This window comes from Myotis nattereri, assembly GCF_964212035.1.
Source record: "Myotis nattereri genome assembly, chromosome: 19".
Lineage (NCBI taxonomy): Eukaryota > Metazoa > Chordata > Mammalia > Chiroptera > Vespertilionidae > Myotis > Myotis nattereri.
In genome coordinates, this window is record NC_138095.1 from 7,332,626 (window position 1) to 7,351,674 (window position 19,049).

At 36.9% G+C, this 19,049-nt stretch overlaps 1 protein-coding gene across 1 annotated transcript in view; it reads left to right on the forward strand.

Annotated features, from left to right (window-relative positions):
• MED13L (mediator complex subunit 13L) overlaps positions 1–19,049 on the forward strand; it is a 286,536-nt gene that overhangs the window by 29,023 nt on the left and 238,464 nt on the right. Inside the window, exon 2 of the mRNA XM_081113924.1 lies at positions 10,964–11,201. Coding sequence (XP_080970050.1) covers positions 10,964–11,201 — 238 coding nt within the window. The remainder of the gene's footprint in view (positions 1–10,963; positions 11,202–19,049) is intronic.

Consider the following 19,049-nt stretch of genomic DNA (forward strand, 5'->3'; position numbering starts at 1 on the left):
TGCCCAGGCCTGACGCCTCCGCCAGAGGTGTCAGGCTTGGACAGGGGACCCCCATCTTCCCCCGATCACTGGCTCTGACCCCCGCCCAGGCCTGAGGCCTCTGGCCCAGGAATCATGCCTGGGCAGGGGACCCCCATCTCCCTCTGATCGCTTGCTCCACCCCCCGCCCAAGCCTGACGCCTCTGACCCAGGCTTCAGGCCTGGGCAAGGGGACCATCATATCCCCCCAATCCCTGGCTCCGCCCCCCCTGCTCCCTGCGGTTGCAGGCTCCGCCCCTGCCCAGGCCTAACACCTCTGGCCTGGGCGTCCGGCCTGGGCAGCGGGGACCCACAGCTGCAGCGGCCCCGCAATCGTGGGTCCGCTTTAGGCCCAGGCAAGGGACCCCTAGCTCCTGGGACTGCCAGCTTCGACCTTGCCCAGCTCCCATCGCTGGCTCCACCCTTACTTCCTGCTATCACTGGCCAGGGCGGCAAAGGCGCCTGATTCTCCGATCATGGCTGCCCTCCAGCTCTTAGCTCCCCCCTGGGTTTCCGATCACTGTCAGTGGCAGGGGGCTTCTTCCTGCTTTCCCTTTCGCCTCCCTGCATTGTGCCTACATGTGCAAATTAACCGCCATCTTGTTGGCAGTTAACTGCCAATCTTAGTTGGCAGTTAATTTGCATATAGCCCTGATTAGCCAATGAAAACGGTAGCGCCGTACGCCAATTACCATTTTTCTCTTTTATTAGTGTAGATTATGGTTGGAAGAAGAACCTTTGAGATTCATATTTCAGTTTTGAAAGGATCTTTATAAATCATATTGTTCAACTCTTTGATGTTTGAAGTTACATCTGGTATTGATCAGCTTCTCCTTAACCCTCTATATCTGTGATTTTCAGGAATCTCAGTCAAGGATTCTTTTTTGAGGTAACTCTCACTATTGTTGTTTTAATGATCAGTTTTTCCATTTGATTCTCTGCTGCCACTTGGGTCTGGGCTGAGCAAATCAATTTCATCATCCACATATTAGTCTTTCATATAATTGAAGACTTTACAAATTAAGAGTCTTTTTAACTCTACATTAAATTCATCCAACTTAACTCAACTTGGCTTTATGCTTTTATTTTATTTTTGCTGCCATGTTTCTTTTCTTGAAAGGATTTGAACATGAAGCCATTATAGTCTTTAGCCATATGCTTTGTTCAGGTTTCCTTACTCACCTAGCCTTTAATTTGTTAATGTGTTGCACTTGGACTAGATTCCTTTCTAAGTATGGAGCTAGGAGCTGAAAACCATATTGTCTAATGATTTGATAAGTAAGATCTGTTGTGTAGGATCTAGATACTGTATTTTTATTAATGTAAGATAAGATGGCAGTGGCTTTTTTAGTAGTCACTTTGTATTGTTTACTTGTGCTGTCAAATAAAACCTCCTCAGCCCCTCTGCAGAGAGAATCCCTGGCAAACAAACCTCTTAGCTGTGGAAGAGTCTGAGAAGAGCTAGGTGGGAGGGAGCATGCAGCTGGAGTTTTAATAGTTCAAAAAGGGAGAAAGGAAACAAGACAACAGCAACACAGTCACCTTGGGAAGATATATGGTTTCTCAAATGACGCTGCTGTGGCTCAAATTTTATTTGTCGTGTCTCTTCTTTTGTTATTATAGATTTTTCAATGTGTTAAAGATCTCGATTTCCTCCTCCTCCTCCTCCTCCTCCTCCTCCTCCTCCTCCTCCTCCTCCTCCTCCTCGTGGTTACTTTTCTGTGTATTTTAAGCTAACTCATTCCCATACAGCCTTCCAGGTGTTTTATCAGTTTCCTCTTCTTGACAGTCTTTCCTGGAGCCATTTGGTATGTCATAATCTGGATTGGTTCCTCTCTATATCGGTGCACAGTGGACAACCTAGGATCATGTGATTATTCCCTGTAATCTTAGGGATTTATTTTCTCCCTCCTATGTTGCATTTGTTTTCTGAGTCTCATCTCATGGCTTCTTACTTGTACAGTCCCTCCTTTTGGTAGGATATACCTCCAGTGGCTTCCCAAGAAAGGGTACTTTTTTTTTTTTTGTAAAGACCTTGCATATTTAAAAATGTATTTATTCTACTTCTACACTTGATAGATAATTTAGATTCACATAGATATCTAGTTTGGAATAATTTTGCTTTAAAATTTGGGAGTTTTTGCACCATTACCTTCTTGTTCCTGGCATTGCAGTTGAGAAGTCAGAAACCCTTCTGATTTCTGATTCTTTGTTACCTCTTTTTACTATCTGGGTGCTTGGAGGACCTTCTCTTTGTCTGCAGTGTGTAGAAAGTTTATAATAATACTAGAGGCCCGATGCATGAAATTCGTGCAAGAGTAGGCCTTAGTAGCCGCAACTGTGGCAGCTGCCTTGATCCCACAGCTGCAGCCCTGGATTTGTCCTAGAAGGATGTCTGGAAGGACATCTGGCCTAATCAGCATACTATGCTTTTATTATTATAGACTAGTGGCCTGGTGCACAAAATTTGTGCACGGGGCAGGGGGGGGGCGTTGGGTGGGGAGGTCCCTCAGCCCAGCCTGCACCCTCTCCAGTCTGGGACCCCTGGGGGATGTCTGACTGCTGGTTTAGGCCCTATCCCACAGGCAGTCGGACATCCCTCTCGCAATCCGGGACCGCTGGCTCCTAACCACCACTCTGCCTGCCAGCCTGCTCGCCCCCTACTGCCCCCCTCTGCTGGCCTGGTTGCCCCTAACTACCCCCCTCTGCCGGCCTAGTCACCCCCAACTGCCCCTCCCCACTGGCCTGGTCATCCCTCACTAACACCCCCTGCTGGCCTGGTCGCCCCATGCAGCCTGCTAGTTCAGTCATTTGGTCGTCCCTCACTAACCCCCCTGCCAGCCTGGTTGCCCCACACAGCCTGCTTGTTCAGACATTTGGTCGTCCCTCAATAACCCCCTGCTGGCCTGATCGTAGGCAGCCATCTTATGAGGGTGTGATGGTCAATTTGCATATCACCTCTTTATTATATAGGATTTCTAAGAGCTCTCTTTGAGTTCTCTATTCTTTCTTGAAATATTGTCCTGTTCTTGGTTAATGATTGCACAATTTTATCTCTTTAAGAATAAAGGTGATATATTTGTAAAAATGATGAGTATATTTTTCTTTTCCCAATGTAGTCTGTTTCCTTCAGGTTACTTTTCTATTCGTTATTGTCTCTATAATTCCTCAGAATATAGTTTCCCTTAATTATATTCTCTATAATAGTTTCCCTTAACTATTTAGTAGTTCCTGCTTGTCTGTTCACGTTTAGGAATGGTGGACTAAAAACTACTTGGGAGTTCTGAGTATGTGAGTGGCATTTGTTTACTATGCACTTTGATCTGCAAGGGCTCTTTACTTGGGGAACCGCTGATGTCAATATCTTGAGGTCCTTTCTCTTGAGCTGGTCAGATAGCCCAGAGAAGACTTTTCCAGACTCCTTTCTGGGGAAGGAAAGATTGGCTGCCAGCTTTCTGGTTGCTTAGAGTAGTGGTTCTCAACCTTCTGACCCTTTAAATACAGTCCTCATGTTGTGACCCAACCATAAAATTATTTTCGTTGCTACTTCATAACTGTAATGTTGCTACTGTTATGAATCGTAATATAAATATCTGATATGCAGGATGGTCTTAGACAATCCCTGTGGAAGGGTTGTTCGACCACCAAAGGGGTCGCGACCCACAGGTTGAGAACCGCTGGCTTAGAGGGAGATGGTGGGAAAGGGTGGTTTTTGACCTTCATTCTGTACGTGCTCACCTAATGCACCGTTTTTACTCTGGTTCCCTGCCTTCAGTTATGCCTGCACCTCCCAGTCCAGACACCCTCTGTTCTTCTGGACCCAGAGAACACTCTTTTTTAATGGTGCCCTATTTTATCTCTTTAAGAATATTAAATCATTTGCTGGGGTAAGGACAGGCAATGGGCAGGATATCATAGTTCTGAGTGTCTTCTAAGTAGAATTTCATCCAGTTTTCCTTATTTTATCTCCTCTCTGCTTTGCGACTCTACCTCCACAGGTACCTGTATTATAATTCTTGAAGCCGAGGGGATATTGTGTAAATAAGGTCATTTATCTCCTTTCTCCACAGCTAGGATTCAGCTTTCCTACGTATTCTGTGTCTATACCTCTTGAGCATCTGTTTCTTAGCTTTCAAAACCTTGAAATGTTTGATGTTCCTATTTCCTTTCCTACCTACCATTGTGATTTTATAATTTAAGGAAGAAAAAACCAAACTTTTTACTGATGGTTTTTAGAGGGATTTAAGTGAGAGTAAAAGCAGATGTGTGTGTTTACTCTACTGTCTTTACCTAGAGCTGATTAGTTATGTTTTAACAGAAGTTTTCTATTATCCTGACTTTTCCCCCCTCCTATGAGTTGAGTTGAGAGGTGACTTAATATGTTTATTGTATGTTTTCTCTGACCTACTAGAGCTGTAATACTATTTTTTTTAATATATTTTATTGATTTTTTACAGAGAGGAAGGGAGAGACATAGAGAGTCAGAAACATCGATGAGAGAGAAACATCGATCAGCTGCCTCCTGCACATCTCCTACTGGGGATATGCCCGCAACCCAGGTACATGCCCTTGACCGGAATCGAACCTGGGACCTTTCAGTCCACAGGCCGACGCTCTATCCACTGAGCCAAACCGGTTTCGGCAAGCTGTAATACTATTACAGGAAGAAGTGAGGTGAGGCTTACTTGGAATATCTTAGCGCACTCCGGTGAGCCTCAAATGATCAAATCTGCCTTTTCTACACACCATCTACTACAGTGATGGTGAACCTTTTGAGCTCGGCATGTCAGCATCTTGAAAAACCCTAACTTAACTCTGGTGCTGTGCTACATATAGAAATTTTTTGATATTTGTAACCATAGTAAAACAAAGACTTATATTTTTGATATTTATTTTATATATTTAAATGCCATTTAACAAAGAAAAATCAACCAAAAAAATGAGTTCGCGTGTCACTTCTGACACGCGTGTCATAGGTTCACCATCACTGATCTACTAGTAGATTCCTGCCCAGGATTGATATTAAGCTAATTGCTCTGTAGTTTGAGAAATCTTTCTTTCAGCTTTCTTGAAAATACAAATGTCTTCTGGCAACCCTCCTATTCCTGCTGATCATTCTAAGGGTTCACTCTCATTTACAAGTTGCCTTTGTGAGTGGGATGTGATTAGCCTGGGCCAGGAGACTTGACTCATTATAGTATTTAGGTCAACCGTATCACTTTACCAGTCAGGAAGCTGAGGTATCCTGAGATGGAGTAGATTTCCTAGTATTGTATAGCTAAATGGTTGAAAAAGCAGGACTTGAATCTAGATCTCACCTCCAGCCAGTGTTCTTCCCATGGTGACTATACCCTGGGTTCCTTGTTATCAAGGCCTGTTAGTTTGACTCTGTTTCATGACCTCTGAATACAATTTTGTCTCTGGAGAGCCACATTGCAAGAATAGTATGCTGTTGGTCATGAGGGATCTGATTGCAATGGGTCAGTGCAAATAAATGACCTCCACTGGGAGAATTTATCAGCTCATTTCCTATGTGTAATAACAAAAGAAGAGGATATTAAGAATCAATATAAATTTTCTTTAAATACACTCATGCTATTAGAAGGTGCGTTTATCCTGACTTTGTTGTAATCTATTTAATTTTAACTATTCTGAACTGACTGTAGTGGCCTTCTGTTTAGGCCAGGGGAGTCTCTGCCAATTAAGTTTAATTTTCTGAGGCCCTCGGCTACCTACCTGTACAACAGATACCAGCCATTGCTGAGGAAATTTTTCTCTAATCTCTCTTGCTATTAGAATAGTTATTTTCTTGGCTTGTTATACATATCCTCTAAGCATTAGCTTGTGTAGATACAGTCTTAGAGTGGTAACATGTAAAAGAAGGCATATAATTATCTCAGTGAAATAAAAATATCTTTTCTATTCATGGGATGGTGTGTGGGCATCCTCATACTAGTTTTCTTAATACCTCAGGAAGACTAAAGAAAGATTTATGAACTTTCTTTAATTAGAAAATATGGCCATGAGCTCTTGTCATTGCTAAATTGAGTTGATGACAGCTTCTTTGTACTATTTTATAATCCTCTAGAGTTAATTTTTGCCATTCGCCCATGAAGCAGGATGGTAAAGTGGAAAGAATGTATGCTTTAAATTCAGTTATGCTTTAAATCCAGTTATATTTGTGATCTGCCATTTGCTACTTGTGTGGTTATAGGAGAATTATTTAACCTTTTTGAGTCCTCATTTCTTTAGTAGTCAGTTTGTGAAGTCTTATAAACTATATATGAAGACCCTAGTATGGGAACTCATATTAGAAATTATTTGTGAAGATCATAATATAGTACCTACTATTAAGTTGGCAATGAATAAATGATGGTTATGGTTATTAATATATGTGTACATATATGTATATATATGTGTATATGTATATATATATGTATACTGTTTTGTTCCTTGATTTTACATTTTAAACACCATGTAATTTTAAACTTAAATATAATTATGGGTTCTTCACCTTTGACAATGATAAATATTGCATTTTTGGGATAATCTGCATCTAGAGATATTTTAAAGGGTTGCTTTATAATTTTGAAATTATAGAATTTTGAGTCTTGGAGATACACATTTGTCAGAAATTGGGTCAACAGAATTTTGTGTTGAATTGGTATTTTTTAAAAATATTTTTTTTATTGATTTCAGAGAGGAAGGAAGAGGGAGAGAGAAATAGAAACATCAATGATGAGAAAGAATCATGGATCAGCTGCCTCCTGCAGGTCCCCTACTGGGGATCAAGCCTGCAACCCAGGCATGTGCCCTTGACTAGAATCGAACCCGGGACCCTTTAGTCCACAGGTCGATGCTCTATCCACTGAGCCAAAACAGCTAGGGTGAATTGATTTTTAAGTGTAAACATGATCATAGTATATGAGAAGTTACTTTAGTGTAATTGAATGTATATATCCATCATAGGAACTTTTTTCTTGGAGAAATTTCAGTAGCACTAAATTGTCTCTTTTATCAACATTAATTCAAAGTTAAAAGACAAGTCTTTGGACATTCATTTTATACCTAGTTATCTCTATTAGGCTTGAATGGCAGTTCCTTGTTATGTTTTCCAATGAACACTAGAATAATAATATTTAATTTTAGCTTTAAGTTAAAGGAACTAAATTGTTTAAAAATAATCGGGCATTTTTTAGTTATTTTTTCTGAATTAGTTATGAAGTAGTTAAGTTTGTAGCCTTGCTGTTATGCCACTTGAATTTGTGTTATAGCACTTGCTAGTACAACTCCACAAAGAGTATAGAGCAGGTGGCAGCAGCTTTCCTTTACCACTGAGACCATAGAAGCACTGATAGGAAGTTAGTGGAAGTGCTGGGATTAGGAAACCATTCTCCTGAATCAAGGCCAAATATTTTGTTTGTTGAACCATGCTGGGTTTTACAGGTAAAAGTATTCTAGTGAGTAAATTGCTGTTCATAGATTTTCTTGGGGACTGACTCACCTGATATTTAAATCTCTAATAAATCTTTTTTAAAAAATTTCACCAGTGGATAGGTTTATTGATTTTAGAGAGAAGGGAAGGGCGGGGGAACGGAGAGGGAGAGGGAGAAGGGGGCGAGGAGGAAGGGAGGGAGGGAGGGAGGGAGAAAAGGAGGGAAGGAAGGAGGGAGGGAGGGAGGGAGGGAAGGAAGGAAGGAAGGAAAGAAGGAAGGAAAGAAGGAAGGAAGGAAGGAAGGAAGGAAGGAAGGAAGGAAGGAAGGAAAGAAGGAAGTAAGGAAGGAAGGAAGGAAGATCTATCTGTTGCCTCCCATATGCACCCCCACTGGAGATCCAAACTGCAACCTAGGAATGTGCCCAGACTGGAAATTGAATCTGCAGCCTTTTGGCGCATGGGACGATGCTCCAACTAACTGAGCGACCTGGGCAGGGCTCTGATATATCTTAATTTTCTAACCCTTTGAATATGGTTAATGTAAGTATTAGCAATTCTTATTTGTTGGTATTCTTTTATTCTTTTTTTTCCTCCCCCTTCACCTCCCCCATCCTTAGAACAATAACCTAGCTAACAATAAGAAAAATTAGTCTTTTACTTAACTTTTCTGATTTCAGCTGCCCCTTTTTAGTCTTTTTCTTTAGGTTTTTTTTTTTTTTTTTACATTTAAAATTGATATTAGACTTTCTGATTTAAACACACACACACAGCTTTTACTTGAAGAAACAAAGGGACTTAAATGACAGAAAAACACACAAAGGATATGAATAGTTGACTCAAGGAGAAGTAGTCCTATTTCTATTAGTAATGATAATAGTATCATTTATATATTTTTTGCCACGTGCCAGGTACTGTCCCCAAGTGCTTTATATGCTTAATAACTCATTTAATAAACTGTAAATACTATTACCTTCATTTTTCTAGTGAGGCAACTGAGAGACAAAGGTTCCATAACTTGCTAGGCCCTTGCTACTTACAGACAGCTCATAAGTACAGAGCTGGGATTCAAACCATGGAAGGCTGGTCCAGAGTTATGCTTTTGATCAAATAAATTATAATGATTTCTTATAAGCAGAACTAGGACTACAAATTAGTACAAGGGTATATCATTCTATTAAATTGGAAGTTATTTTAAAATATACGCAATTTGGGAGGAGGTTATTTGTATTGGTGGGACTATTAATTGAAAAGCAATATCTATGAGCCTTAAAATATTCATATTCATTGACTGGTAATTTTGCATCTAGCCATCTCTCCTAAGGAAATAATCAGGAAAATAACTGTGTTCAAAGATGTTTGCCAATTATCCTGTATGATAAAAGGCTAATATGCAAATCGACCGAACAGTGGAATGACCAGTCTCTATGATGTGCACTGACCACTAGGAGGCAGATCCTCAATGCAGGAGCTGCCCCTGGTGGTCAGTGTGCTCCCACAGAGGGAGCATCGCTCAGTCAGAAGTTAGGCTCACAGCTGGTGAGCACAGCGGTGGTGTCAGGGGTCTCTCCCGCCTCTGAGGCAGTCGGACATCCCCTGAGGGCTCCTGGACTGTGAGAGGGTGCAGGCTGGGCTGAGGGACCTCCCCCCTTGCCCCCCCCCTCGTGCATGAATTGCGTATTAATTATAATAGTGGAAAAATGAAAGATTGTCCAGTTGTTATGGAATAAATTATGTTTCCCCCCCAAAAGTGACTAGAATATTATGCAAACATTAAAATTGTTTTTGAAGAATAATTCATAAAAAATAAAAATATTTATAATAAGTGGAAAAGCATGATATCAAACCATTCAGTATGGTCCAAATTTAAAAATGTATGTATGTGGAAAAAAACAAACCAGGAAGAACATAGAATAGGATGCTTATAATTATTTCTAATGTGATTATGGAAAATGTTTGTTTCTGGTACAATTAGTTTCCTTTTTGTTTATATTATTATTTTATTTTTAATATATTTTATTGATTTCAGAGATGCAGAGAGAGGGAGAAAGAGATAGAAACATCAATGATGAGAGAGAATCATTGATCAGATGCCTCCTGCATGCCCCCTACTGGGTATCCAGCCTGCAACCAATGCATGTGCTCTGAATAGGAATCAAACCTGTAACCTCCTGGTTCATAGGTAGACACTCAACCACTGAGCCATGCTGGCTGGGCTATTTACATTATGTCTTCTTTTAGTGAACTTTCTGCATTGGCCATGTAGTACTTTTATAGTCAGAGGAAACCAAGTGGCATAAATGAATGCCTAAATGATGCCAATACCAGCTTTTACTGAAAATATTCGTTAAAAGATTAGATTTGCATGTCTCATAGTATAAAAGGATAGGTTTCTGAGCTTCAGTTAATTTTAGTTTGGATATTATTTTTGGAACCATGCTTGTTTTTTGATGTGGAGGTTTTTTGTATCAAAGAAAATTGAAATTTTTTTCTTAAATATATTCATTATAGTGATTGATTGTTTCAGCACTAAATTTGTTTCGGCTATGTTAGTAGAAGAAATGGTTATTATTCTGCCCTGTGGTACTTGTTTTTTGAATAACAACTTGTTGACAAAAATTACTGACTTGGTGGTGGTGGGTGGGGAGAAGGAAGATGAGTAAGAATTGAGTGTAAGGGGCACATGGACTGTTTAGTATAGGATTATGAATTAATTTTACTATCAGTTTTGCATACATAGTTATAGTTTATAGCTACAGAAGTACGGAATTAAACTTTAGTTTATTTTGAAACATCTTTGAAGTTTAGTTCCTTAAATCTAAAATTTAACACATTTTTAAAAATTCAAATCTATGTAATGGAACAAAGATACAGGTTCTGCTGTCAGCTGTTTTTTAAGTTCTTATATTTTAAAAAAACACCCGAAAAACCAAATTACATTAGGGAAAAGTTGTAGAAACACACTTTTCTGTGTGCTACATGTTAAATAACATGAGTAAGTTGTTGATAACTTTTCATCAGTTGTATTAGCTTATTTTCTCATAATGAAGCAATGTGGTACTGCATTCAAACTGTTTTCTTGATTGAAAGGACTTTGAACTGTAATTTCTGGAGAAGAAATTCTTGGAAAGAAATTACTTAAATTTTGCAGTTATTTTTCAATTTCTTACCTGATTTAAAAATATAATTAATGAATTCACTAAGGAAGAATAATGTAGAAAGTAGTTTTATAGTAGATGTTTAGGTAAAAATAGCTTAACAGAAAATAATGATTATCTGTTGGTTATAGTTTGCTTTTAATATAAAGAACTATGTAGAAATCTTGATAGGAAAAAAAGAATAGTTTCCCTTTTAAAAGGATTGGCTACATTTTTCAGTGGGAAAAATATTATGATTAAGTGTAGTGTAAGTATTTACCAAATTTACTTATCTGTATAGAAGCCTGTTTTTAGTGTTTTGCAACTAACAAGAAAAATCTAAACTATTGTAATTAATTGTCTTGTCTTTTTGCAGGCTGAACTCACGGGAATCAAATGGCGTAGGTACAATTTTGGAGGGCATGGGGACTGTGGACCCATAATTTCAGCCCCAGCCCAAGATGATCCAATCCTGTTAAGTTTCATCCGCTGTCTGCAAGCCAACTTGCTGTGTGTATGGCGTCGTGATGTCAAACCAGATTGCAAAGAGTTATGGATATTCTGGTGGGGAGATGAACCCAACTTAGTGGGCGTAATACATCATGAACTGCAAGGTAAGTTTTTGTTTTGTTTTCTTAAAAATTGAATGCGTCATATCTTTTTTGAACAGTGGTAAATTCCAAAGAGGTTATTAAGACTTGCTGAGAAGAAAAATCCTAATGTTTAATGGGTGTGTCTCTCAAAGGAAAATCCTCACTCTCACCCCTGTTCTTCGCACTCCCGTTTTTCTTTATTTTTCAAATTTTATTGTCCTTTCCCAGTTTTCCTGGGAATCAGAACCTTGTGAGCCACTATTATTAAAGAAGAGTTTTGTGTCTCCAGGGTGTGTTGGGTTGGAAAGCCACTGTTTAAAAAATATTTTTATTTATTTCAGAGAGGAAAGGAGGGGGAGAGAGAAATAGAAACATCAATGATGAGAATCATAGATCATCTGCCTCCTGCTTGCCCCACAGGGATCAAGCCCACAAACTGGGAACCAAACCGTGACCTTCTGGTTCATAGTTCGATGCTCAACCTCTGAGCCTGCCCAGGCGGGCAAAATCAACTCTTCTAAAAAGGCAGTGAATTATAATTGGCAATTCAGTGAAATGAACAGTTTTTTCTTGGACTGTAGCTGTGTGGTTATTGCCAGCAGAACTCTGGTGGAAATTATAAAATGATAATAGAAAATTAGTGCAGACCTTATTGGACAAAATTATGAGATGACATTGGCTAGTATTTTGAAGAAATATTAATATAAATGATCTGGTCTGATATTGGTGTAGCAAGCTTTCTTTTGTTTTGTTCCTGCATTTTATGTAATTCGGTGACTCCAGGAAATGTTTGTTTCAGTGTTTCCTAATTTTTAACTTCAGATTACATCTGATACCTAGAAACTGAATTATTGTAAGAGTTTCATTAGTCTAAGATCTACATTTTGTATATACCACAGATTTATAATTAGAGGAAATTTTATCAATATTTTGGAATTTCTGATAAAAGATTTTGCCTCTTTACCCAAATGTTTCCATCTTGCATGCTAAGGAATTTTTCTAAATCAAAACTGATTCTGATCTTTAGTTAGGGTAAGGCATTAACTCTTTTTGTCTTACTCTCTTAGGGCCACCTTTTATGTCCAAACTACTCTATATTTTGTTAATTTGTGGTTGAAAATTTTAGATAGTGTTTGAAATGTTTTGTTAGTTGACAAGTTGTTGTTTGTTTTGTTTTTTTTAAAGAAAGGAGTAAAACTAACTTTAACGTATATTGAGACTCTATCCTAAAGTTTCTAAAATTGCCTGAAGGATTTCCTGCTAACTTTTGCTTGATACCTTCATAGCTTTTTAATGCAGTCACTCTTATCTGTGATATCTCCTGCCACAACAGCCAGAGGGCAGTAAACCACAGAGGACTAATTTGAGCTGTTTACCTTATGGTCCATTTGTCTATTCAACTCAAACCTTTCTCCCCATATTTTTAGAGTACTTGGCATGTAAATGTAAGAACCCTTTCTGAGTAAGATTGCTAACTTAGGTGCTTAATCAGCAAGATCTCAGAACTAATATATATATCTCAGAGCTATTTCATGTAGTTAGCAGTGAACTCAGGTAAAATTACTTCTTAACACCTGGATTTCACTGATCAGAATTTTAAAAATAAGAAACCTCCTAGAAGATACTTCTAAAACTTACATCTGTTCATTTAAATATCAAAACATACATTTTTGTTGCTTAAAATTTTTTTTTATATATGTAGTAGAGCCATATAACATTTGTTTGTTTTAGTTTTTCTCACCTTTATTTTTCATGATTCTTTTCTAACTCAGTCTCCTTCCATTTCTCCACTCCACACTGATCCTTTATGTTTTAACTTTTTGGTCTGGTCTCTATTTGTTAAGCACACAAATTATCATTTTATAATGATGAAATAAAACCCAGCTGTCTATTAGGCATATTTAGTTGATGTATAAAGTTATTTATTCATACCAACAAAGCACGTGATCATCATTCTTAGAAATAACTTAAGTTATTGTGTTATTTCTCATGGACTTTGTATGTTACTGAGTTAAATAAAAAGATGTAGGCTATTTAAATTTTTTATAGTTGCCTTAGGTAACATATGTAGATTCATTAATGTATTAAGTATCTTCGTGATAAAGAATTAAGCAAAGATTAACTTTAAATTTCTTTTTATAAATTACAGAAATAATACATTTTAATTAGGGAATTAGGGAAACAGAACTGCCAAATGAAGAGAACAAAAAAACAAAACCTAAAGTCTAGACCAGTTTCAATATTTGGTGTTTTTATGTATAAATGAAATTGGTATTATACTGGTTTGTAATTCAGTCCTTTTCCTTAACATATTGTGAATGTTTTCTCATGAGAATAATTTATTTTTATCTTCTTTCCTATTGAGTCCAAAAAACTATGTAGTGTTTATTCCTTTCTGAGCCACCAGAAAAGTATTACCGTGATGGAACAGTCATAACTTTGTTAAGTACATCTATTCTTTTTTATGTTGAATTTCTGAAAGTTATTTGATTGAAGCATATGAAGCGTCCAGTTTTGTAGATAAAGTGGTTAAAAAGGGTAATTTAAAATGGTTCAACATAATATTAGAAAATATTTGAAACTTAATTAGAAAAATGAATGGCATAAAGACAACCTTGTTTTAAGTGAGGGAGAATAAGACAAGCAGAGAAATCATGAAAAATAATGAAGGATATGAAGGGAATATTTTAATTGCTATTCATAAAATTGAGGATTTTGGGCATCTATTTCATTCTCTATTAATATATATGAGTCATTTCATTTTGGGTAAAATAACTTTTGGCAGAACCCTGTTAACATTAAACATGATAGGACTATTATATTGGTAACATTTTCTTTTTATAGGGCCATCTTATTTACTGTTTCTTAAAATGTGTTATTAGGCATTTCACTTTGTCTTTATGGTGTACCCATATTGGATACCTCTAATAAACCTGACAGTAAAATACAATACCAAAGCAGTCATCTTAAATGTAAATGTATAAAGAAGCCCTATAGAGAATAATCCTAATGATACACACATAAGTTGGTTTTGTAATATTAGAGTTTTTGTTTAAATGCTTGAAATACCTATATAAAATAGTCTGAGAGAAAACAAACACATTTATAGCCGATCCCTGTAACTTATTGTTGTTTATATTGTACTAGAGGCCCTGTGCACGGATTTGTGCACTGGTAGGGTTCCTCAGCCTGGTCTGTGGACATCCCCCAAAGGGTCCCGGATTGAGAGAAGGCTCAGGCTAGGCTGAGGGACCCCACTGGTGCATGATTGGGCTGAGGAGGGACCGTGGGAGGGCTCCAGGGCGTGTCCGGCCTGTCTCCCCCAGTCCTGATCAGCTGGACCCCAGCAGCAAGCTAACCTACTGGTTGGAGCATCTGCCCCCTGGTGGTTAGTGCGCGTCATAGCGACTGGTTGAACGGCCGACACTTAGCATATTAGACTTTTTTTTTTTTTTTTAATAAGATGGCCTAGTGGTACATAGAATGGGCTTGGGTTTGAATTGTTGCTAGCTGTGTATTCTTGGCCAAGTTATTTAACTTAGCAGTGTGGTAGCATCCTCACTGTAAATTGGGTTATAAGGATAAAAAAGTTAAAGTACTTAAAATAGCAGAGAATAATCAATAATTGTAACTATTACTGCTGGTACTACAATGAGAACAGTTGACTCATACATCAAAATTAAAACATTTTGTTATTTTTTTATACAATTGGTCTGTTCTGTGTAACATTCAATGTTCATCAAATATTGATTTTTAAAGTATACTTTTAGGTTGAATAATCATTTTTGAGTTTTGAATTGTACTGTTTGGGTGGAATAACTGGAAATAGTAAAGTGTCTAAGGCATTGAAGATAACCCCGCTCATATGAAATTTGTCTAGACTTAAACTGTAAACAAAGTTTCCTAGTAAATCTTAAGCTGTGTTTTAAAGAGGTCAGAACTTAAGATTTGATTTTCTTGGTTACCTGTGAGGTAGGTTTGTAACTTTTCTGTCTTCTCCACATGGTGGTGCTGAAGCAGGGAATTGGCTGAACATGTTCTTCCTTGTGTTATCCATGAGTATCTGTATCAGTGGCTCCAGTTGGTTTTGATGTAATCTCTTCTCTTGATAAGCTGATAATTTAAAAATGGTATAAGACAAGCACACAAATATTGGTAATGCAGAGAACACTGTAACTCATACAGCAAAGAGAAACAGTAGATTGACTACTTTCCAAATGGGCAGACATAAACTTACAACAAAAACACCGTGAGTCTTAGTGCCAAGGTTGATAACCTTTTTGGTTTCTGGTTTGCCTATTTAAAGTCTGTTAGGCAAGAGCTGTGGTAAGTTCTGGGTATGTAAAATGAGTCCTTAGCTTTAAGGAGCTCACAGTCTTATTGGTATAAACTAAATGAATCCTTAATTGTGATGCAGTGGAGTAAGCTATAAATCATTAAGCATGGATTCTGCATAATCATGAAATTCAACCTTGGGGACAAAGGGTAGGGAGGTGATTGGGAAGCCCAGAGTTGGTGAGGCTTACAGGTTAGGTAGAATCGATCTAGGTTGGGATAGAACTCATTCTAGTCAGGAGAAGTAGCCTTACAAAGAGCCTGTGGGCAGTGAACAAATTATGGGGAGAGCCGGTTTGCCCAGAGCTTGGGGTATGACTGAAATAATCAGGGAGACTGAAAGCCTGGGAAGGGGTGGGGGGCAAAGTGTGGAGTACACTGAAGCAAGGGTGAGGAATTTGGATTTAATTTGATAAATTTTGAGGCATTCTAGGTCTCTGATTAGAAAAATAAAGAATTAGGAGTATCATACACAAGATGAGTATGAGTAGGAAGACCTTAGTATTTAATAAATTATTTTATTCTAAATTGAACTATGAACTTAAATATTCTGTTTAGTTTAGGATACAGATTTATTTAAATTTAAAAATACTAGTGATTATGTACTGAATAGTCTTTGCAATTTTATTTTAACTTCTTTCTTGACTAAATTCTTTTCCACATTTTCAATTTGAATTTTAGAGATTAATATAGAACGCTAAATTGACTTCTCATCAACCAAACAAAATCATTTTATAAACACAATCTTCTGGCCATTTCATTGCCTATTAGTCAGTGGTAGGAAAGATATGCAATCTTGAAGTCCCAAAATATTACAAAGAGCAAGTACAGACTTCTAGGGACTGGCAATGGCTTGACCCAAATCATTAAGAGTCCCTAGCCCAGAAGGAGAAGTATTGTATAGAGTCTAGTATGTACTTAGTAATGTTTGTTGAATGAATGAAGCCTGTCGTATATAGTTCTAATATAACATAACTCCTAGAGGTTGACTTATAAAAATACTTAACATTTTAAATGATTTGATAATGTGGAAAGATTGAAACCCAGTTAAAATGGCATTATTATTTTTGTTTCTAATTCCTAAGGAGGTACAAAAATCCATTTTATTTTGTGTATGTTCTATAAAGAACACTAGCTATAAATGTGCAATTTTATTTTTAAATTATGTGCTATCCTTTTTTATTTTAAAAGAAATTATTTGAGAGAGGGGGGAAGAGAGAGAGAGAGAGAGAGAGAGAGAGAGAGAGAGAGAGAGAAACATTGATTGGTTGTTCCATTCACTTACGCATTCATTGGTTGATGTTTGTATGTACCCTGACCAGAAATCGAACCCAAAACCTTGGCGTATTGGGACGATGCTCCAACTAACTAAGCTACCCAGCCAGAGTTCCCTTTTCATTTTGATTAAAACAATTGAAAATTGTAATAGCAAAATGCCCAGTGGTAAATGGTAGCTAGGTCTAAATAGTTTATAAAGTAACTGTTCCTTCTTTTTACTGGGATCTAAATTATTCAAGTCTTGATATAAAATTTCTGACTTTAAAGTAACTTTTGTTCTATTTCCTGTGTTTAGTTTGAAAGAATTATTTTGCTAAAATTACACAATTAGTATGATGATTACCCAAATGATTGTAGTGCATTGTACTGAAATATTAGATTTAGTAGAAAATTATAAATTATATCCTTAATGGATAGAATGAAATAAATATTAAGACTTTGGTAAGCAATAAATTTTTTTATTGTAATATTATGCTAAGATCATAATGATTTCAGAATTTTTTCATATGAAGAATAAAAAAAGATCTAATGGATTATTTGTTAACCAATGTCACCCCAATAAATTCAATAAAACATAATATCTAGAAAAAAAGATCTAATGGATTAGATGGAATAATTAAGCTAAATGTGCTTGAAATTGAGAGAACAAGCTAAAGTCTAACTTTTGAATGTAAATAAAATCGATGTGTTACCACAGGCAACTTACTGAACCATGTAATTAGTTTTTTCTATGAAAAATGAGACATTTATATTGCAATTGTGGTGAAATAGCATGTAAAGGGCTTACGTTCTAATAAAATGAAAATTAAACAGTTGGTAAAAAATTATAATTTAAAGGTTGTTGCTTTAGGGAAGTGTTAAATCTAATCAGGTGATTGGTGGGAGACATTTATGTTTTGCTTCATATAGGCATTATGGTTTAATATTTTTGAATTGATATAAACTCACCTACATGTATAAAGTAAACCTGAGTAAAACCCCCAGTAATGGAATAAGTAGTGTTGAAAATTAAACTAAAGCTAGGTAATTAGCTATTTGTTTTTTCCCCCTTGATATTTAAATAAAATTTTTGTGATAGACATTGTGACTGAAATCCAAGTATTTAGCCTAGCAATTTTAAGGGTAGCCTCTTGGATTCTTTCTTCCTTTGTGTATATTTTATTTCAAAATCTTGTTCTTTAATAGATAACTTTAAGATTTAGAAGAGGTTCTTGTACATGAAAGTGGCATAGATTTCTTTGCCCAGTAAAACAATTTCTGTTTTATCTCATTCAGGGAGGTTCATGTAAGAATCTGAATATGGTAAATTGGAGAAAATATCAAGGTATTACTAGAATTTAAGGGCCTAATTAATCCTAGAAAAGATATGTTTGAACATTAAAAGTGAATGTGGTAGGGATATAAAATTGCGTTTACAGAGAAAAACAACTTTTGCTTCAAAATTTACAAGCAAGTTTATTGCTGACATATTCAGATAGCATCAGATCAGTCTTACTATTTAGAGTTATTTTTTTTTATATAGGAAGTGAAATAAAAAGTCCCTAAATAAAATTTGGATTTTTTAAGAAAGGAAGAAGTTTGGAATGCTCTCTGTTGGCTGTCATTCATTGAAAGGACTCAGTGAGTGTCCTCTCTCATTTATACTGTTGTCATTAGCATAGCCAAAGGGAAAGGGAAGCTTAGGAAAAGACCATGACTTGGTGCCCTGACCAGGAAGCTAACCTTGACCTCTTGGTTTCTGGGTCGATGCTCAATCACAGAGGCATACCCGCCGGGCTTAAATTCTTTTAAAAAAAACATTTTAATGCTAGAAACACGTAAGTATGCTTCTTCTCCCCTCTCCCAAAAGATCCCAACAATTTAGAAATTTGTTTTAATCACTAGAGAATTATGAAAATTGGATTCTGTTACTTTAAGTATTTCATGACTGAGCTTCTGTCCTTATGTTACCTGAAGAGATTTTCATTGAATATCATTATGGCAAGTAAGTGTTCAATAATTTTCTTTAAAGCTCTATCTATGTAAATATTTTTGAACAATTTTCCACAAGTACTGGGCCACATACCTATTTCTTATAAACCTGACATTGGTAAAATAGATTCTTTCTATAATTGGGTCTTGTTTTGATCCTGGCTCTTTCAGATTGTGATTTGGCAGTGAGTTCAACAGAATAAGCATTATCCTCTTGAGGCCCATCTAGGATTGAACTAAAGGGCTTCCACAATATCCACATGATCACAATTAGTTCTTTTTTGT